Raw genomic sequence first — 23,233 nt, 5'->3', positions numbered from 1 at the left:
CTCTAAATGCTTCTTTAATCAAAATCAATGATGATTTTATGGATTTTTAATCGAAACCAAGAGTTAATTTCTAATGTTTTGAATATATATTATGTATAAACCAACTTGTTTCCATTCTTTTTAGACATAGCATTGCTTACTGAATTAAATTCAACAATTTTAACACTTATTCCTAAAGTACTAAGATCAAGGTTAGTACATAAATTATGTAAAAAAATCAAAACGTTGCAATAATATACAATAATATATGCGTTACATCATCCAAAAAACTTAATGCTTGCCTTTTTTTAAGGGGAACTTAATGCTTGTCTTAATTTGAAACTCGATTTTAAATATAAAAAACAGCAATAAAAATGACCTATAACAAACAATCCACTTGTCACACTTAGGAAAGTAAACGATACCCAAAACAAAATTCTAAAAAGAAAAAGTTATACCCAAAACAAATCACAACGATTTGCATGGCAAAGAGTGATCTCTTCCACTAATCGTCCCCTTTATCTGCCATCTCAACACAAACATGAATTTCAGAGAAATGCAGCAAGGTAAGATCCTCTCCTGACAAAACACCATAACAAATTCCATCATTAAATATTATTTCACCTCCCATTTGTACTACTTTTGGCAATGTATTACTATTATAATTTTCTTCTTCAATGGGAATATTAACCTTCATTACTTACCTTCATAAGATCCATACCTCTGAGTCTGAATCTAACAATGCTCAATGTCATACATCCTCAGATGGCTATGGCAAATCCAGTTTTACAATCCTTTTCGCGACTTCCGTCGGGTTAATAATGGCTGCCATTACATATTTACATCAGCGCAATCTTCAGCATCAAAAACTTGTCCCTAGGCTCAAATGTGATAGCTCTAAAAGGGTGGTGAAACTCGAGCGGTTTTCCCATTATGTAGGTAATATCTTCTTCCACCTGAAAAAATGTTAATCCAACTACAAACTATAACATACATACATCCCACCTATAAAACTCCAGGAATGTTATATAAGATGATAATTCATTATATTATAAATGTCTCTATGATCATATTGGCAGGAAGGCAATTAGGATTCTCTGACAGAAGGCTATGCCCACAGCTCAACAGATTGGCATCTGATTATATACAAAAGAGAGATGGTTGGGAGGATACCGCCTACTCCTTTTTCGCACATGATCCAGATTGTGATTCACTTTTCATCAAGCTAGTAGAGGAATTTGAACGCTGCATACTCAGTTACTTCGCCTTTCATTGGAGTTATGCAGAAACTGCCCTCAAACAGGTAAAATCTATTGAGTTTTTTCTGTTATAAAAGAGCCATAAATTTACAGTAGTATCTAGATCTTATTACATGATAGAAACTTAATCTACAATGGTACGAAATTCAGGTGATGCAGGGACCAGATCACGAGCCAAGAAAGAAGCTCAAGAATATATTGCTTGCAGCATCGAGGTAGGTCTATAAAAACGCTAGCATCATATGAAACATGAATGAAGATCCATATGACAACTTCATAAATTTGTGTATAATTATAGAACTAGTAAAACATCATGACCTATTGCTTGCAATGAATAAACCAACCTACAGTCCGACACTATAGAACTGAGACATGTCACTTGTGCCAATAAAAGGAGGAAAAACTGATTTTTCTCCTGCAATCTGATGAGTTTAGGGAGAAGATAATTGAGAAGGTGACCAAAGATTTAAAGGTAGCCAGAGTATTTACCACACTGGTACAGGAAATGAAAGCAATTGGACTCGCTCAACCAAAACCAGAGATCGATGAATCCGAATGTACAGATGTTATGGCGCCAGTGGCTTTCAAAGATAGAAGTCCAGTTCTCCTCTTCATGGGTGGTGGAATGGGAGCTGGGAAGAGTACTGTGCTTAAAGACATCCTCATTGAGTAAGAAATACTTCTCTTTTATCAGATCACCCTGCAAGTAGATTAATAGAGTAGACTTAAACAATGAAGAAACTAATGGATTAACAATATCTTACATCTTTAAGGATTCAGACGAAATGTCTCAGATAATGCTCGATATTCAATTTTCAAAGTGATCCTAGTACAATTGCAAAAAGTTGAAGCTTCACGTTCCTTTCGTAATAGATGTAAATTGATCCAAGTAAACTGTTTCCTGTCTGATAATGGAAAGCAAAGACAAATTTTAGGGTATAGCTGCCCCTTTCCTGCACCAAGAGTCCAAGACCCACTGTAAGATTGAGCAATCAACAGTACCTCATGTTCCAGGAGAATGTTCATATGCTATTTTGCTTTTAATAGAAGTCTTATTATCATACATGAACTCAATGTACATTTTCCAGGTCTTTCTAGAAGTTGATGCTACGGCAATGATTTTACAACTTAAAAACTCACCATAATGTTTTTTGCAACTCAGTATATGATATATGCTTTCTCACGACTCATGGGCTTAATCTCATTCTTCCATGACACTTTGAACATGATTCTTAAGGCAATGTGGCCATACTTAGACATAAAGACAATGCTTCACTATAGCTCAATTGCTCAATTAAGAACTGACACCTTTAGAAATTAACCTTGTGATCTTGGTGATGATCCACGCAGACCATTTTGGCAAGAAGCATCAGGGCAGGCGGTAGTCATAGAAGCAGATGCTTTCAAAGAAACAGATTTATTTTATAAAGCCCTAAGCTCCCGGGGCCATCATGATGCGGTCCACACAGCTGAACTGGTACTTGTCTCCTCCTCCTCCATCTCTTCCCTTCCTACTATATGATTTATGCCTCCGTGGCTCCAGTGCTTGGATCAATTCACACAGATACTCATCACTATACTTAAAGCTTAAAACAACTTATTTTTTGAGAAAAGTCTAGATTTTTTGCAGGAGTAGAAGTGCAAATGTACTCTCCCATTAACACTATTCAAGTAGAAGCACTTACGATTCTTTCTTTTTTTTTAAATGACTGATTATACATAAATGTATAAATCCTCGTATTGTTGAACATATGAGTACTAAAAAGTATAGCCAAATATTACACCAAACAACAATCAGAAAGTCTGTGAATAGGAGTATTGCTTTTGTAGAAAAGATTGAGTTCACATCCAGGTCATTTAGTGCACATCAAACTATTGATACAGTACTAAAGAACAGAAATGCACCAGGAGAAAGGTCAACTGAAAATGCATATGGAACTAAACTCCAAATTATTTGTCGTGACCAACCTTCGTTTCTTCATCACGAAACACCACAAATGTCTTATCATTTCTCATAATAATCCACTCTTGTATGTTCTATTGTGATTGAACCTCGCATTGACACTTGACATGTCATAGCTAAATCTGACAGAATAAACTTTGAAAGATTAAGAGTGCATAATACTTCCTTGGCCAGCACCAATCAGTTCCGCTCTTGTGTTATACTATGTTTGATTATCATGACGAAACACCACAAATGTCTTATCATTTCTCATAATAATCCACTTCTTGTATGTTCTATTGTGATTGAACCTCGCATTGACACTTGACATGTCATAGCTAAATCTGACAGAATAAACTTTGAAAGATTAAGAGTGCATAATACTTCCTTGGCCAGCACCAATCAGTTCCGCTCTTGTGTTATACTATGTTTGATTATCATGATGATTTGGGCTAAGATTCTATTTCAAACAGGTTCACCAATCATCTGCTGATGCAGCAGCTTCAGTTCTCGTAACAGCACTCAATGAGGGCCGAGATGTTATCATGGATGGCACCCTATCTTGGGTGCCTTTCGTGGTGCAGACAATAACTATGGCCAGGAATGTCCACCGTAAGAGGTACCGTATGGGGCCTGGATATCATGTGGCTAAGGATGGAAAGGTAACAGAAAGCTACTGGGAACAAGTAGAAGACGAAGAGGAAGAGCTAACAACCCTTAAAAAAAGAAGGCCATACCGAATAGAGCTGGTTGGTGTTGTTTGTGATGCCTATTTAGCTGTTATTAGAGGCATAAGGTAAGCATGAACTTGTTGTCTTTGAAACAGCTATCATCAACACATTTGACAGCTTCAGTGCTCATGCATGAAAGGGGGATGTTCCTAAATATTATGCGTAATGACAGGCCTGTTATGTAGTCATATAGATTCAGATACAGCGACAGAACACAAATGTGAAAAAAGGTCACAGCACATAACTTTTCACAGCACATAAAAACCCAATTCAATCTCCAGTCAAACAGAGTGTAATACATATCTCTATTCTATAAGCCAACTCCTACGGAGTTTTGTGTCCATGTAAAAAGACTAAAATACTCTCACTCACGTAATACTTAGATTAATTTAATTTAAAAAATGATGTAAACATTATTTAATTAATGGATTTCGCTACATGAGCACATGATTATTTAATGTTTGCTAATAGGAATGATGTCAGATTTTTCTCTAGAAGAACTCTGTGAACAATTTTTCTTACCTATTATTAGAGGTTATTACAACACAATAAGAAGGATATATATGTGCATCTTTTTTCAACTGCATGTGCATTGTCCTATTAAATGTGCATCTCCATTTTCGAACTAAAAGTGCTAATTTCACAAAATTAGAACTTGACTTCATAATAAAGAATGTGCACAGTCAATTCAAAAATGTTCTACAAGATATGGTACTTTTAGAGCTTGGACTTGTTTAGAAAAGGTGCATACATAATTTTTAAAAAATAACATCACATGACCCCTCTTCACATTTCTACTATTAGGCACCCTTAACATATGTATGAATAGAGTTGCACAATTCACATTTTTTAATATCTGCATTAGGATTGGCTACTACATCTCCCTATAAACAATACCTTCAAAAAGAAGAAGGGTCCACAGATTTCCCAATTTAACTTTGCAATTTAATCCTATCGGCAGGACATCAAGTAAAACTATTATAACTGTTTCCCAATGTACATGCAGGAGGGCTATCTTGTGCGGAAGAGGTGTAAGGGTGAGTTCACAGCTTAAATCTCACAAAAGATTTGCAAATGCATTTCCAACATATTGCCAACTAGTAGACCAGGCCAGGTTATATTGCACAAATACTTTGGAAGGACCGCCAAAGGTACTATTTCTTACTTTCTCATCACCTTTTGTTGATTTATAGATTATTCACAACAAACACTATCCAAAAAATTAGACAAATCCCATCTCCAACCAAAATTAAGATAAACAGACAAAAATCAGGATTATCTTCATGTAATGCTTTGTGTGTGTGTTGAATCGGTGCATGTACTGCTTGCAAATTATATATATGCACCCATAAACAAGCTTAACATCCATGTTTATACTATGCATAAGATCCTTCACACATCTTTAAAAATTATACTCTATCATAGTGTGTGTGCATGATCTGGTTGAATTCAGAGGTCACAAACTCAGAAGGCACAAAACAATTGCACAGACATCGCCACGCAATCATCTAAAGTACTACAGGGCTGCCTACTTGGCCCTTTTTCATTATTTAAAAGGTGAAAAAAAAATACATCATACTAAAGACCATTATTGTCTGAAGTTGATAGGATGGAAGGACAGAGACAAGACCCTACTTGTTGATCCAGAGGAGTTCAAGTGTGTTAAGCTAATTGCAGAGTTAAATGAGGATGCAGACAACATTTACGAACTTTACAAGAGACCAAACCCAGCGTGCCAAGACGGCTCTATATGGAATGACATAGTATCATCACCTTCAAGGTTAAATGTGCAACAGGAACTGAAGTATTCAATCCAAAGAGTTGAAGAGACGATTGACACCAGAGATAGCACAAGCATCTTATAGAACCAGTAGGATCTGGATACCTGGATGGCTGGATCCCAGAGGGCGCAAGCTGAAATCTGTTGCCATCTCGACCGTCTGATTCTACAATTATCTAACCAGGGAACTCGTCAGACAAAACAATGTTAAAAAAGTTTATATGTAGATCCAAGCACATCTACCTGCTAATATCAATTTAGATTTTACAGCTGCAGCATCATTCTAAGCCAAGTATACAAAATACAGGTCAATACAGCACAACTAACAGCATGTTGTTTACTAAGTTGCATCAGGCTGCCAACCCAATGCATATACATCCAAATGCCAAGTATTGCCAACACTAAGAAAAAGTTTGGATCTTTAAATTTCATTGATAAAATATCAACAAAAATTCACCAGTACCGCACAAATTTCATACAGCTTATCTCACAAAACAACATTTGCCTCTGATGCAATTGATTACACATCCAAGATTGTAATGAATCAACCTAGATAGAGAGGTACTTTTGGTATTGCATAATTAGTTAGTTTTAATATTAGCTTGAGAAATAAGTTAGAGGGTTAGAAAGGAAGAAACTCTATAAAGAGAGGACATTAGGGAGAAAGAAATTATGTTCTGAAATTGGTAAAAGTAGTCAGATTAATTGGGAGAGTGCCATTCCTCTCGAAAGAGTGGCTAGGTTGTAATCGGTGATCTGATCATCTATTCAATCATACCTTCCTTTGTTCTTCCTTAATCATCTTTCTCACTCCTCTAATCTCTCTTTTCTTCCATTAATCTACTGTTTTTGGTCAGTTGTCTATGTTAGTTCATCACAAAGATCCGATATCACATCCTTTTTTGAGATAGATACAGCATGTAGCATAGGTAATACCCTAAACTCCTTATATATTAGTTCTGAATCCGATCTAATATTATACTCTCTAAAAAGTTACTAAAAGTAACAGCTATTGAATAATGGGAATTACAGGTATCTACTTTCTTGTAAAATAAGAACTGGAAACAACAAAAACCCAATTTAATATGTGCAGCTCCATATCCAAACAAATGTATGAACATTCAGTCCTGTGCATAGATGACCAACCGGCAGCAAAAGAGAGGTGAAGTATCAATGAGGATAAAGATCACAACGTAATCCAATAATTGTCAATTCTTGAATTCTATAAGAAAAGGGGATCAAAAGCCTCCAAAATTCAAATTCAACGTCCACATGGCAACTGTTCGTAAGCACAAGTACTGCAGCTCTCAGATGAGCTGACAACACTCCATGATTCCGCTCTCAGATGAACCCAGAAATCCAGAATTGGCAAATTTAAGTCACACGACATCAGACCTCCATTTATATAAGCAAAGGGTGTAAATACCATCACTACTTCAGCTTCATAAAATCATTTCAAGAGAAACCGGTAAAACTACAGAAGCATGTTGAAGATGATAGGCCAAAATCGATTTAGAGACGAGCTTAGAGTGCGTTTTCATAACCTTAAAAAAACTCAGATCTAATAAGTTCTAACATGTAATAAAATAAGCTTCAATAAGTTCTGATGAGTCCAGTTCAAATAGATTCAAATGAGTCTAGGAAAAATATGGTGAAGACAAAGCATCCTTAAATTGAAATGTGACTCATCATTCTGGGATAGAGTGATTATAGATCTTTCGACAGAGGGAGGAACATGTAGCAGAATAAATAACATGAAAAACCATAGAAAAATTATACATACCCTACATTTCCGAATAAGTGTATATCAAGGCTGCACATAGCCGGAAAAAAAGAGTTTTGAGTTACTGTACTGCAATTCATAATTGACAAGTAATATTGCATTGATATTATAAGCGGTAGATAATACTCCGTCCGTCCCAGAAAGATCGCAGCAGGAAAGTACATTAAGTGGATATAATATGAAGTAGAGGGAGTAACTCTATCCAATCTGAAGTCTCAACAACACTTCTGAATTATACAGCCACGGAAAAATGATGTTGATTAGGAAGCTTTTAAGCAAGATAAAAAAAAGATATAGGGTGAGAACATAGCTATAGTATGAGATACCTGGTTATGTTTGATGTGCAAGATCTTCAGAGAGAGGAATTAAGAATGTCGATATGGTAAGCAACACGAATAATTCCATGCAGATACCCAATAGAGGTCCCACCAGATTCTTCCTAATCACGCACAAGGATAAAGCTCTAAAAGCAAGTGTGTGGATCAAAATCCTACATGCATCCACATAAGATCCTGAATTATCCATCTTCTGATCATCCAAACAAAACATGGTAACATATGATCCTACTATGACCCTGGAGTGTCCAGCGAAGATGCTGACACTGGGTTGATATAAAACGTTCCCCCTTTGGATCCAAATAATATGACCCAATAATCATGCTTGAAACAAGAACTTCCTGACCATTTTAGACAAGAAAAATTAAATTGAAATATTTAAACCTACAAAATATGGTTCATGAAAATTGAAATACAAACAGCACATTGCATTTCCATAAATTGTGTTTACCTTACTAAAAACAAAAACAAAATAAAACAGAGAACCGATGGACCAAAAGGAAATTAAGAAAATCTCTATATACTCCAAACAAGATCAACATCTTCTCAGATCTGATCACCACATGGGGAGCATACTGGCAGTGTGAAGATTCAAGAGATTCATACTCACCTAAAAGATAGAAAGATTTAATACTTTCTTAGACTTTGTTTTTTGCAATTCACAAAAATAACTTTCTAGAAGAAATAGATTCAGATAACGGCAACCTGACTTCAATTCCAACTAGGATTAATTCAGACATGGAAGAGAATTTTAGGTGCAAAAATGAAGCCTTACTACCCTCTCCTAAATGTTTTCAGTGTGGATCATTCAGGGGCAACGACTGTCTATTCTGAAATAGATACGGTGAAGTTCATGCACATCTCCAAAAAGTTGGTAGATTTCTAACTAGATAATGGAAGATTCAAATGTTAGGAAATAAGAAATTAACAAGTTCTATATATATGACAATTAATACCCCACTAAATACTCCTCAACTTCTGAGTATAAGGCATTTTAGATTTCTAGCCAAAAGCTTTTATTTTAAAATACAAGGCATTCTACAATGTCAATAAGATATTTAATAATTATGTTAATACTTACTACCGATGCAAATTGGATAACTTCTAAATTTGCTTAAAAGTAGTTAGCATGCCTTATACTTAGAAACGAATGGACTAGTGATTCAATTTACAGGGAATAACCTTTCTTTTTAAATGGTTCAAGTAAGACGAGAAGGGTTATCACATATTCACATCAAAAGGAATGGTTTGCGAGTGAATGCTAGCCTGGGAGGTGAAGTTATATAGGATAGGATGCTAAAGCCTAGAAGTATCTAGTGGTAGGTGTCGGTCGTGAAGAAATTACATGCAAGCTATTGACTAAAAAGTCATACTGCAACTTTATTCGATGTTAACAAAATTTCTGAACAAGAGGCAGAAAAAATAAATTTATAATATACCAGGATGCCAAGAACGAACCAATCAAGACAACACAAACCATTATAAGCAAACGATTTCCTGAAAAACATATTTTTGAGTTAGTTTACTTGGAATTCAGGAAAATGTGGCGTTGGATAGGGCAAAGTGAAGGGAGAGAACTTATGCCAATGATACAACTTGATTCTGTTTTTCACCATTTTGATTATTTTTTACTTTTTCTTTCCCTTGTATTTCACAAAATATTTCCCTCAAAGCATTTTATTTGTTTTCCTTTTAGATTCTCTCAAATTTTTCAATTTCTTTTTTCACATTTGTTTTTCTTTTCTCTTATATATAATTTTCTCAAATTTTTACTTTTATATTCCCATATTTTCGTTCTCTTAATACCTCAATCAGTGTTTTTGGTTCATTATGTTTAATCTCGTCTTAATCCTCTAAATTTTACACCCTCAATTTTCTTTATTTAAACTCTTATTCTTGCACTTTAACATTGTTTTTTATTTCTCCTGACAATTCATGTTAGCGACCCTCAATCATTTTGGGATTAAGGCTTTTGTTGTTGTTGTGTGCATTCTGCATAGTGCATATACAATCAGATAAGGCTGCTTAACCAGATTAACACTAACATAAACTCCCTTTCTTAATTCGAGACAAATATACGTGTATACATATCGGTGAAGGCGTGAAGCAACTAGTCTGTGGATTTCCTATGTCGCTTTTGGGCATCTTAGGTACATCTCTGTTACTAAAAACTTAACTTCGAAGGAATAATCTAGTGTGAGAACAGCATATGCATACACAACCAACATATGCTTCCAAACCAGTTTAGCACAAACCCTATACTCATGGTCTAAATCCAGACAGGTTCGCATTCCCCTTTCCAAACATAAATGATCATCAATCATCACAATTATACATGTCTATGTTTATTGATTCCACTCATCAACCTACCCAATGTCGGGGTTATACGACAAGCCAACCAGCCATTATAATAGAGAATGGAAGGAGCTTGAATGAGTTAAGAAGTTACAGGAATTATAAATGGAAAAATCTATCATAGAGAGAAAAAATGAAAACTTCAGATTACACTTACATAATAAGAATATACAAACAAGAAAACTGTGAAATGTTTGAGTTCATTATTTCATTCCCATTACTCAAGTAAAACAATAATGTAATATATCATAATAACATATTTAACATCATAGACGTAGAGACTAGAGTACTGGAAGATGAAACCACATCACAGAAGTATATAATATACATACATACATATATATATATACGTATAAACATATATACATAATAACTTAGTGCTCAACAAAATTCTTCAGCAGTTGTTTATTGCTCATATAAACTGCTGAAGAATTTTGTTGAGCACTAAGTTATTAGAATCAACAGAAAAGATAAGTTCACAGCAAACAGGTACCGTGTATATATACCTCTTCAGTCTTCATCATGCAAGTATCAAAAGCCATATCTGAAACCAGATCAACTCCGCCAGTTTCTGAAACTCTGGCACCAACGCTATTACCTGCAATTTAAAATGTGTAAAGATTTGCAGAATGTCATTTATTTTCACCATTTGGTAAAAGATATCCAGGGGTATATCAATTAATTCAATTATCTCAAAGGATAAAAGATGGGAAAATGTTTGGGTGACCCTTAGGGTTGGCAACCCTTATGAGATAGATAGAGAGAAAATAATAAAAAAAATCAATATTTTAGAGAGAGAAAATGTCCCTACAACTAACGCATTTATTACTTTCTCTCTCTCTCACACACAAGGGTTGCCAACCCTTAGACTCTATCATTGTCCTTCATAATACATACTGGATCTACCCATAATCTTGCGTCTCTAGTTCACACACGCAATGTTCACACACACACACACTGATCAACCGCATGTAACCAAAAAGACTAGTAACCAACCAAGACACAGAATAATCCTTCAAAAACATAAACATACATACACCCTACCTTGCTTGGAGAATTTGACCATGCATCAAGAAATTTTACAACTTGGGAAGATAAGGATGAATATACCCCCAAGATGATGTCCAGTCTGCACCCAACCAAGCACGTAGTGTTTCATTTATTTCAACAAATAAGTGCTAATATCCCCGCAGAACTTTAATTGCACCTCCTGAGAAAATCCCACTGGTTTGTCAGGGTTTGGAGTTTTGGACTAGGTGATAGTACTACAAAATTAAGTCCCTGCCGGTTGACTTGTTTTTTTTCAAGATACTATATATGAGAACTATATTTTACTCATCGTTCAGCTAATCTTGACGGACAAATGTAACTCGTACGGCTAAATCCTGACCTCCCTTACCCACATCCACGGTCATCAAAGGAGGGGCACTGAAGCTTTTATTGATACCATTCTTGAACCAGATAGCCAAAATTTAAGCTATCACCTTTCCAGAGAGAAGACTCAAAAAACATTGACCTTGCCAATAGAAGCACAATAGCACCAAATTCCCAGAGAAGAAGCCAATATAAAAGTTTCAGGTACCTGTGTTATCTTTGATGTCACTCCTAGCACCTATCTGACAGAGTCTTTCAAGAGAACACCAAAAGGAAAGCTGGAGAATTTTCTGCTTCTTGTTATTTTCAACAAGGGACTGTTAGGAGCTAAATCTATAACCAACAAAGAAAAAGTTTAACCATACTACCATTAACACAATTATCAAGTGAAAGACATCAATTATCAATGAGAATCTTGAAATCAGCAGTGGTTAGCATCTTTTTCTACAACGCAAAAGAACTTGACCAAAGCACAAAGATGAAAAGAGAGTAACATGCTTAGCTATTAAAGAAAGCAATGGCAACATGAGGTGCACTATAGACGGAAATTTGACATGGATGAGCTAACAAGTCACTCTACTTTCTGACTTCTGACATTATGGGGAAATCTCTTTAGATGACAATGATAGGATCGTGAGAAGAAGGATGGAAATTCGGATGGAACAAGAACAAATTTGTGACATAGAAAATGATGAGTAATTATGTACGAAGGAAAGCTCTTACATAAATACATGATATAAATGCGACTGACTTAATAATTTACATAATTAACCAGAAATGATTTACCTGAGCAACAAAAATCACAGGGGCAGGAATTTTTTTGGTTTTCCAGTGCTCCCAAGAAACCAAATTTGAGAAGCAAGTGAATGTTTAATCTCCAACTAAGCTATGGTTGGAAATGGCATAACTTTCGGGGTAAACCCCCTTCTTCATACAAGCAAAGGAAGCAAAATATCAAAAAAAAAAAAAAAAAGGAAAGAAATCCACAACAAGACCTGCAACAGACCAGCTCATAAAGGCTTTTCAGAAGAAAGTTTACCTCCAAGAATTATTAGGTTCTGATCTCTCCTGGGAAGCCAAAATATGGGTAAAAAAGGGAAGCTTTCAACCCCTACCTCTTCTAACCCATAGAACATTGTGTAGGGTACATGAGCGCCACATGAAGTGTTCAACCCAGAAGGAAGGGGAAAATAGATTGGATAGTGTGTGGTTAATGACATTGAGAGTGCGAATGGTAAAGTTCTACTTGACATTTTGTGAGAAGATATTAGGACAAAAAAACCAGGAAAGTATATGTTATCAAATTCCCTACTCATACCACATTTGGAAGGACTTTATTTCTTTCTCAAAATGTGATTTGACAAAGGTGCGGATTTAAATATTTTGAGGTGGAAGGTAAACCCAATGATAACTAGTGAAGTCATCAAACAAGACAAGGTAGTAATGATAGCCATCTGTACTTTTGACTTTCTAGAAGACCATCAGTCCTGTGTGAGATATCAAAAACATCAAACTGTACAAGTAAATAGTTGAAAGGCGGGCATTTCTGTTTCACAAGCTGACACGAGAATCATAAGGTTGAGCTAGTCTTCCTATTACAAGAAAATACTTGGCATTCTAAGAGCAGTAAAAAGACGTGATGATGTTGGGGAAAGGTGTGTTGGTGCAAAACCCCATCATTGGGTATGCAATTACCATACCAGCCAAGTGAAAAAGAGGATTACGTGAATCAAAAAAATATGTAATTTATCTTCATTTGGGACCAAGTGGAAAGGGCCCCCGTGTCCAAGTACCAACAATCGTCGACGGAAAGAGTTGTGTTGAATGCACTAGCCACGTCAGAGGGCTAATAACCAAGCACTGTGGTGGAGGAAGGCACCAAATATGCCTAGGAGGATCAGAGATGCACAATGGTGGCCAACAAGACTGAGGTAGGCGGGCGCTAATCGCCAGCAGTGGTGGGATACAGACACAGAGGAGTGGCCCAGGGGGTACCCAAATAGGCCAGGATGGGCCAGATATGGGCCACTGTGGTGAGGCCTGCTGCTGCCGAATAGTGGCCGGTGCACCACCGTGATTGATGCCTCGATTATTTTTGTTATTGCGTCCCCAGCTGCATCCTCTTTAATTATTGTTATGAGGAGGGTTGTTCCCTGAGGGGGGACAGTGTTGAAGGAAAGTGCTGGCGAGGGGGAAGAAACTTGCATTAGCCACCATGGACATGGGCTACTTTTAAAATCAGTGATGAAATGGGAAAGAGGGCTTTATTGGCTGATTATACTGCAACAGTGCCAAAGGCAGGAGTAAGGCCATTGATCAACTTAAGAACCGGATGCTGGTCACTAATACTGTTCCACATCAGGAAGTTGATCCACCAGAGATTCCGATTGCTGGCAATTCGTGGTGGCCACAGGAAAATCCTCAAGGAGAGGGAAGGGGAGGCCGGAGGGGGAGGGGGAGGAGGAGAAGAAGAAGTTTTGTCGGAATCCATAGCTACAGCCCTCAAAGAGAAAGAAGAGGGAGGGTGCGGCTGAGATTGGCTGAAGGCAACGGCGTAGAGGAAGCAGTAGGTAAGGAAAGAGAATCTGATACCATGTAAGATTAGTAGAATGAATCCCTGATTACGGTATTTAGGGACTTGTATTAAACATGCCACATCGAGTTACAACCTAATAGGGAAACTATCTACAAACGGATATCTACTCCAACAAACATCGAAAATATTTACATCTAGCATCAGAGAGATCTCAGCATAGATGCAGCAGTTCCAAAGGCTTTCTGATAAGGAGATACTAAGGCTTTGTTTGGTAGGAAGGATTTGGATGAAAAGAAAGGAAAGGTAAAAGCAAACTTTCTTATGTTTGGTAAAAGAAAATAAGAGGGGTTTGATTGGAAAGAAGAGGAAGTGGAAGGAAAAGAATACTCTTAAATTCTTGTTTTCCTTTCTCCCAAAATCAAAGGAATTTGACCGGAAAGAAAGCTAAGAAGCTTCTACCTATGTTTTCTTTACTTCCTTCCTTTCCTTTGCTTTACTAATGACAACCAAACATGTGATTCCTCTCAAATCTACCAATTATACCAAACATTAGAAACTACAACTATGTTCTTTTCTCTTCTTTTCCTTTCTCATCTTTTCTTTTTCCTTCCTTTATTGAACAAATACCAAACAAATAGTAAGAAACAAGAAGAGCCCTCTCCACAAGAAGCACGATCTACAACATGACTTCTTTGCAAAGCCATAATATATCCAAGTTAAGGAAAATCACTTCATGCAACCAGATAGCTTACCTATACCACTTGTGACTTGACTATCTTCTTATATAAATATCTCCAAAACTTCAAGAACTTCAAACAGGTAAAAATGTACCAGAGTGTCCCTAGATGCTATGTTTTTTTATACATCTTCAACAAGTCCTAACAGATTAGAACCCCACCCCACTTATATAATACCATTGAAAGAAACAAAGAAACAGATCAAACATATCGAGGCAACAATGCCATATTAGCTAAAGTCATGTTTCCAAAGAGAACCTATCAGGCCAGAGACATCATTTTGTCATAGATAGAAATCACTTTATGAGCAAAGGCGCTACACTTCAATCCCCAAAATCACTCCTCAAATTCTCCATCATCCCTGATGGCCTGGGACTTATGGCCTCATTTCAATTCCATAAGATCAAAACTTAATACATCCCCATGCTTTGAATTTCCACCCGCATATAACCTACTTAGCAGCTGAAGAAACTCTCTCAAGCTAAACATCATTTGTAGGGATATGAAGGACAACGAGTTTCGAATCCTCTTCACAAACAGCAATTTCCAGGTTGGACATCATAAGAAGACAGCAAGAATATTACGATGGCTGAGGAAATCAATTTCCTTAAATTACAGACTCACACAAGCCTCGAGCTAATACTAGTCAATTTGTAACAGGTTGCCCTAACATGCCAGCAAATGCAATCCTTCTCAGCACACTCCCTCCAATTTCTTTCTTGATGCAACTTGCTTTTTTGGTGAGCAGATTAAAAAAAGTCAAATGGAGGTTCTATTGCTTACACTCAAGTTGGAGAGAAAAAGTGCAAATGCAAACACAATAACAAAGCATCATTGCTTTAAATTTACGCTTAGGTCTTAAAGAAAGAACCTGAATGCAAACTGCAAATATCGATGTCTGCTCAATCTAGTTTTCCAAATCAATAATGCACACATACGATTCGGCATCACAAATAACCAATGGACATATCAATTTCCGGTGAGATTATAAGATTACAACATTCAAACAGATATAAAATAGATCATATACGCCTAAGTTACATCAAACACAATTTCACTTACATTTTTATTGCACATTTCAATTGAGAATGAGTGCTTCAAGATCAACAGACCCTCAAGCTTCACACAGCTCTTCTCTGAAAAAAGATTCAAGATCAGATTTAGCTTGAAATGCTCTTTCAGAGATTAAATAAAATAAATGCTGCTCAAATGAAACTAATCATTACAAAAGATACATACCATAATGTTTGAATTGCATATCTTCAATCAATAATCAATTGCAAATCTCATAAACAAGAGATAAAACAACCACCATTGGAAAGTCAAGCGCAAACAATTGTAATTTGTAAAATCTAAAATTTCGATCTCGTACTTCATTCATACTCATATTGAACACTACATCTAAATAACATCTCAAATTAAACATCTAAGAAAAATTTAAACAAAAAGAAAAAAAAAAAAAGTAAATAAGAAGAACTCCAACTTCCATGTATTGTATGGGCGCTAAAACTCTCTCAACATTACACCCACTAAAACATCGGAACATTTACAGAACTATTCATCCAATCAAACCCTACAAACCACCAACCACACCCCCAAACTATCTAACAACACAACAAAATACTCTTTCACTTCCTCCCTCTCTTTGGCATTGCTCTCTTAGGTGGAGACCTAACACTCTTCGGCTTCACACTCTTAACCGCAGCCGCCTTCTTAGCCGGTGCAGCCGCCTTCTTAGCAGGTGCAGCAGCCTTCTTAGCCGGAGCAGCCGCTTTCCTTGATGGAGTTGATCTAGTTGATGTCTTAGCAACCTTCGCCACCTTCTCTTTCGGCTTCACAGCAGCTACAGCCTTCCTCTTAGTCCCAGCGGTTTTAGTCTTAGCAGGAGCAGCAGCGGCCGCCGCTTTCGGCTTAGCAGCTGGCTTAGCTTTAGTTGCCTTAGCTGCTGGTTTTGCCTTTGCTTTCGCCTTAGCAGGTGCCGCTTTCGGCTTAGCAGCAGCTACAGTTTTGGCCTTAGCTTTAGGCTTTGCAGCTGTAGTTTTCGGCTTAGCAGCAGCAGTTTTTGGCTTAGCGACGGATTTTGTTTTCGTTTTCGCCTTTGTAGCAGCAGCAGTAGCTTTAGGTTTCTTCGATGAAGCTGATTCAGGTTTCGGAGCTGCAGAACGAGTAGAAGGAAGCTTGAAAGATCCTTTCACCTTAACAAGACGACCAGAAGCAACGAATTTCTTCAAATTCACAAGAAGAAGCTTCCGGAAGTTCGACGGAAGATTCTTATGCTTCTCCTCAATGAATTTCTGAATCGCATGTTGACTCGAACCATTCCTTTCCTTCAAAGTCGTAATCGCCTCACTCATCATCTGAATTTCCAAATCAAAAATCAATCAATCAATCAACCAAAAAAACATTAAATCAATCAAAAAAACAACAAAAATGAACGTAGAATTCAAACATTAAGCAACATTTACTCTCTCTCTATTACCTCAAAGTAAGGAGGATGAGTAGAATTCCTCTTTCTCGGAGCAGCAGGTTTCTTCGCCTTAGTTTTCTTCGCTTTTCCTCCAGCTTCTTCAACAACATGATTCTCTTCCGCCGGAACATCCTCCACAACCGGAGCAGAAGCAACCTCTTGCTCCGTTGGTTCAACAATCGGTTCCTCAGTTGCCGCCATTGTTACAGAAAATCGAACCTCTTCTTCTTCTCTAGGGTTTCAAAATCGAGATTTTCACGGAGGAGAGAGAGAGAAAAAAAAAACGAGAGAATATCTCAAAAATGTGATCTGTCTGAAAGATAGAGAAATTAAGATCTGTTGGTTGGTTTTTTTGGATGATGATGGTTATGATATGAGCGAGGGTAAACGTTAATCTTACAGGGTTTAAATAGTCAGAAATGTACGTGAACTAAATCCAAAAGATGAACGCTGATTGGTGGAAATGACCCTCACACGGATCGCAGTCTTCTTTCGAATTTTTAATTGTTGGTCGTTGGATTAAGTGGTATCAACGGTTAATATCTTTAAGCGATGTATTTGAAGGATACTACATGGGTAGGATAGTGGGATTTTTGATGGGTTGGTTTATAATATGAGGGTTTCAAAGGTGTGTTTCTTACTCGGATTAATGTGTGGATATCTTGAGTTATAGTAGATGAAATTTTGTGAGGTTTGGTTTTTTGTGTAGGGGATTATGTGAGGTTTTATATGAGTGGTTGTTTGGGTGTTTTTGTTGAGGGAGTTGGGAGAAATCTGGCGTGGAAGCAACAGTGGTCATGATGAGGTGTCTGTTTGAGTTTCTTGTGTTTCTCGTGAAATTTAGGCTAGTGTTTTGAGATTAAGTTGGTTTTTTTTGCTTGGGTTTGTTGTAGAGGAACTGAGGAGTGTAATGGGACGAGAATTGTGGAAAATGGAGGTGATTTGAGTGTTGAAATATTGGTTTAAAGAGCACTGAAGATGAACACACGTACTAATGGTGTTATGTTATACTATATTTGCATGGGTTGCCTTCTATTAATGGGAATTTTTTCAAGTGCATTAATAGATGATTGGTAGTTAATCGTGATTACGCTTGTAGTTTTGCAAACAAGTTCACGTACTTGAGAATTTATGTAGTGTGTACAATCTAGTAAGTATGTTTTATTCGATAATACCCTTCTTGAATTCTTCACGAGTTTTTGACATATATAGCACAAAAGTCCAATCCAAGATCTTCTTTCATTAATACGAGCTTCACATAAACATTTTAAACTTGTCATTTTCATAGCATTCACATTATTGTATACCTTTATATACTTAAAAAGACTTGTACTACATAGAAGACACGAATTAATTATTTTTATTAAGTTGCTTTACAAGATTATCACGCATGTGTCATAAAATCGCTATGTCTTTCATATATGGTGAGTTATATTTTGTATATCGTGCTAGGATGTCACTAGCTTGCTCAAGTAAAAGCTTCCAAAAACAGTTTGATTGAAGATAACCTTTCCAAAGTAGTGTTAAATAGTTTTGAACCTATATTCCATTGTACACTCTTATATACATTAAAAAAACACGTATTATGAAAAGCTCTTGATTGTCAAGTAACTTAATTACTATGAGCATATTATGATACTATATATTTTCGTACATATCAAAATAGAGTTAAGCTTGTATAAAACACTCCAAGAATCATAAATGATCAAACGTAAAGTTTTAACTAACAAATATAGATACATAATTACTCACAAACATATAAATACTTTAAACCGACATCATTCGCTATATTTCAAATATATATTTTTGAGAAAATTGATGGTAACTTTGTTCTCATCGTCATATTTTTGTGTTTTTTTTTATGTTATTTTCTTATTGACTAGATGTTTCTATATAATAAGTTATATTTCTTGAGAAAATGGTATTGATACATGAATCTATTTCATTTGAGTGTCAAAACTTGTTGAGTAAAAATTAGATATTCTATTTCACTTGTACATCATGTACTTCTTGTAAAGCAATTTCACAATTTGTTTATTTATAAGGAACCCTACTCCTTAAGTATTAATTTTGTGTGTATGTTAATGAATAATCCATCAAATAAAATAACTTTACTGTTGTAATTACATTGACCTTGTATGTTGAAAATCATTTTTGTCCATGTTTTCATGAATGTATCCTATGAGAGCATGTGTACTTGTAAAAACCAACAACTACAAAAGAATAGTGCATTTATTTTTATGGTGCTAATGTAAAAAAAAAAAAAAAAATTATAGTGTTGATATCAAGTTTTATATATTAAGCGGCCGTTTAGTTTGAGATTTTTAGAAAAGGATAAGAGATTTAAGTATCTTGATTCCCTTACTTGTTTGTTAAGACAATCAAATCACTCCCCTTGATCATCTCATTTCACCCAAAATCATCTACTTTCATTCCCCACCCTCCCCTAAAGTGTGACTTACCCTTTCTTTCCTCTACTCCGTGGTCATATTGACCAATCATTGACTACCATTCAAGCCACTAAACCACCACATCAACCACTGAACCCACCAGTTCAACCACTGAACCCACCAGTTCAACCACTAAAAGCACCATTGCCGCCACTAAAACCACCATTACTGCTATTGAAACCACCACATCAGCCACTAAAACCACTAGCTCGCCACCAAAATCACCAACACATGCACTGAAACCACCAATTGATCCATATAAACCACCCGTAAAGCCACCCCTCCCACCTAAAAAGTTTCATCCACACAAAAATAATCCAACCCAAACGGAAAAACCTCCACCATCCTATAAACCCATCCCACCTCGTCCAGAAAAACATAATCATCCCAAAATATACGAGTACCACTCTTGAAAATAATTCATTTTCCTAAAAAATCAAAAGCAAAAAATTAAGAGTGAGAATAGATTAATGTATTTTCTTATCATTAATTATGACCTTACATGGTCAAATTCGACCATGGAAACTTCAGTTATAAAGTATTTATGGTAGAATTTGTCATTTAAAATCTCAAATTTGACCTTTAACGGTGATAGAGAAGGAAAAGAATGAAGGGAGGCATTGTTGATGGGAGGCGATGAGGTGGCAGTGGGTAAGGGGAAAAGGTGATAGGAGGCATTAATGGATGGCGATGAGTGGTGGGGAATTGTGGTATTAATTGGGAAAGAGGGAGAAAGTGGTGGAGTAGTGGTGGGAGTAGGAAGAGGAGTTCTAAGTCCAAATAGCATTTTTCATTAACTTTCCACGTTTCTTGTGTTTCATAAACTCTCTTCATGAACCAAATGTTCCCTGGATTTTGAGTTATTTGAGCGTGAGCCCTACACTGTGGAATCCAAATTGTTAGCATATCTTGTTGGGCTTACTAATAATAATTATATTATTGTTGTATCTCATAACCAATATAACGCCTCAAATAGAAGTTGCATATTATTTTTATTTTAGGCATTTTGGGCCTTTTGGTTCTAATTTGTATGGTTTGATTGTTGGGCCCATGTAGTTCACCATTCAATTCTTTATGATTTATTATTGGAACATCTTTTTTCATATCGATTTGTTTCCCTTTCCATTTTTTCTCGAGGAAAGAAACAAATACGGTATGTAGTTCCTGAGATTTGGACCACCCTAAAGCATCCGTGTGGATGATTATATATATAGCAAGAGGTAAATAAGGAACATCAAACCAATAAGTAAGATTAATCATCGTGACCTTAATAAGCCATCCAATCCGCAACAACATTAGCCTCCCGAAAAGTATGACAAATTTGGACATCTTCAAACTTTTTTCGAATCTTCACCTACATCAATGATAAGAGTTTCAATAGTCCAAAGAATCTTCCAACTATTTTTAGGTTGTGTTTGGGAACATGGATTTCATTTCAATTCTAGAATTGTAAATCCCCACATTCAAATCCAAATGATTTGTTTGGGAAAGATTAGGAATTTCACATGCATAATTTGAACATGTTTGTAATGGTATTGTTAATGGTGGGAGAGAGAAGAAGGGGGAGAGTGATGAGAGAGGAGATAGAAATAAACTACACTTATTTTGGATTTGAAATGACATATGTTTTGGTTGGATTTCAAATTCTCCAATTATGCCTTACTTCTTATGAGTCTTGGATTTGGACCAAATACAATTCCAAATTCTTAGATGATCCAAACAAGTGATTTGGCCCAATTCCAGAATTTCAAATGAAATTCTGGAATCCAAACAGGCCATTAATGGATTGTATAACAACCAAATTGTCACACTCAACAATAAGTTTTCTAATGCCAAAGAAATAAACCATCTAATACTTTATCTTCATCCCCTAGCTTCAACAATAAGAATAAAAGTTGACGAATCTAAAGCACCAGCACCACATAACAAAACTTTCTTCTACGAGTTACGAATAATAAACCTAAAAGAAGCTTGACCATTTGGGACTTTTGAACCATCAAAGTTAACTTTGTAATAATCGGAGGGAGGAAAGTACCAACTAACCTGATCTACCTTAGACTTACCAAACGACACACAACTCTTCTGAGATGAAAGCAGGGAGAAATGGGCATCAAGTTCGTCAATTGTGGCTCCATGAACCATAATCTTATACACATAAGCTCTAACATACTAACTTTAGCTAGAGAGCAATCCTCTTCACGAAAAATCACTCCATTATGGTTATACCAAATGAACCACCAAGTAATAACAAAAATATCTAATTAAGAGTTTGAGAAACAAGATTTTAGCTTTAACAAATGATCTACAAGTGATGAGTCATCCATAATAATGGGAGGGGCAATCCAATTCATATGACTATAAAGATCTTCAAACACACCTATAACAAAGGACAACTCGAGAAAAGATGAGAGGAATCCTTAGAGTGATAATTACAAGAGACACACTCCATAAGGAGAAAAACATTACTTAATTTTAACCTTTTCTTTATAGGGAGACTAATTTGGCAAAATTTTCAAATAAAGAATATGTTTTTTGGGGAAACTTCCAGCTTCCAAATCCAATGAAAAATTGTAGGCTCAGCCTATGGTGAGTTTAAACCTTGAATTAGATCAACACCTAACTTAACTGAATAATTTTCATGAGAGGAGAGACCCCAAAAAAGTCTATTAGGAATATAATTACTAGGAATAAGTAAGTTAGCCACTACATTAGAAATAGCAAGCAGGATGAAATGCAAAAGAAAAGATTTATTCCATTGATAATACTAATTAATTAAATAACTAACTTTAATTTTTTCAGTCCCACTAACTACATGACAAACATCCGCAATGGGATAGTTAAAAACCCAATTATCATACCGAAAAGAGATGTTCTCACCATTTCCCACATTCTATCTTAGCCCCTTTTTAAAAGAACTTCTTTATCCCATAAGTTTCTTCATTGTCAAGAAACAATAGCTTTGACTTTATAAGAAAACAAATCATCCAACGTTAAATACTTTTTTCTTAACTAAATTTATCCATAAGTTTTCAGGATAATCTAAAATCTTCCAAAAAAGCTTGAACTGGAGGGTAATATTATTAGTCCTAGTTTTCCTAATCCACAAACCTTCAAATTTCCCGAGTCTATAAATATTGTCCCATCCTATCAAGTTTGGAGACTTAGCATCGGAGGCTTCACTCTAGAAAAAGTTAGTTCATATAACATTTATCTAAGGAAGAAAGAACTACATGGGATAAAGTTAAACTTTGCATTTGATAATTGGTTTTCGTTGCAGATTAGATTGACTAAGAATGGTCCTACCCGCCTAAGATAAAGAGTTAACTTTCCATTTGGTTAATCAAGATGAAAGTTATTCTTGAAGATCAACAAACTTAGCATTTGTTAATGTGGTACTAATAGTTAGGCATCCAAGATATTTGCCTAAAGAGAATTATTCCTCCATTTGCAAGATACTAGCGAAATTAGCATAAATTACTTCTGAAGTATTTTGAGTACATTGGAA

The 23,233-nt window shown here is 36.0% G+C and overlaps 2 protein-coding genes across 2 annotated transcripts; one reads left to right on the top strand and one right to left on the bottom strand.

The window, feature by feature from the left end:
* The first annotated feature begins 611 nt into the window (after positions 1-611).
* LOC104894608 (hypothetical protein) lies at positions 612-6,135 on the top strand. The gene is made up of 8 exons (XM_010680885.3): positions 612-918; positions 1,059-1,282; positions 1,389-1,453; positions 1,674-1,907; positions 2,589-2,715; positions 3,654-3,976; positions 4,918-5,062; positions 5,513-6,135. Exons 1-8 carry the CDS (start codon positions 657-659, stop codon positions 5,774-5,776), a joined length of 1,644 nt encoding a protein of 547 aa, XP_010679187.2. The 5' UTR covers positions 612-656; the 3' UTR covers positions 5,777-6,135.
* A 10,018-nt stretch (positions 6,136-16,153) lies between these two features.
* On the bottom strand, positions 16,154-17,668 carry LOC104894607 (histone H1). Its single transcript, XM_010680884.3, has 2 exons — positions 17,291-17,668; positions 16,154-17,168 (listed from the first exon to the last, which is right to left on the bottom strand). Exons 1-2 carry the CDS (start codon positions 17,477-17,479, stop codon positions 16,440-16,442), a joined length of 918 nt encoding a protein of 305 aa, XP_010679186.1. The 5' UTR covers positions 17,480-17,668; the 3' UTR covers positions 16,154-16,439.
* Between the last annotated feature and the right edge of the window lie 5,565 nt (positions 17,669-23,233).

Source organism: Beta vulgaris, chromosome 5 (genome assembly GCF_026745355.1).
Source record: "Beta vulgaris subsp. vulgaris cultivar EL10 chromosome 5, EL10.2, whole genome shotgun sequence".
Classification (NCBI taxonomy): Eukaryota; Viridiplantae; Streptophyta; class Magnoliopsida; order Caryophyllales; family Amaranthaceae; genus Beta; species Beta vulgaris.
The sequence above is the reverse complement of the archived record's forward strand: the minus strand, read 5'-3'. Positions and strand labels throughout refer to the sequence as shown.

Bases quoted from the DNA above. Each gene is read 5' to 3' on its own strand.
- LOC104894607 (XM_010680884.3), bottom strand. From the start codon at position 17,479: ATGGCGGCAACTGAGGAACCGATTGTTGAACCAACGGAGCAAGAGGTT. The intron at 17,169-17,290 runs GTAATAGAGAGA...TTGGAAATTCAG, and splicing joins CTCATCCTCCTTACTTTGAG to ATGATGAGTGAGGCGATTAC.
- LOC104894608 (XM_010680885.3), top strand. From the start codon at position 657: ATGGGAATATTAACCTTCATTACTTACCTTCATAAGATCCATACCTCT. The intron at 1,908-2,588 runs GTAAGAAATACT...TGATCCACGCAG, and splicing joins CTTAAAGACATCCTCATTGA to ACCATTTTGGCAAGAAGCAT. The intron at 2,716-3,653 runs GTACTTGTCTCC...TATTTCAAACAG, and splicing joins CGGTCCACACAGCTGAACTG to GTTCACCAATCATCTGCTGA.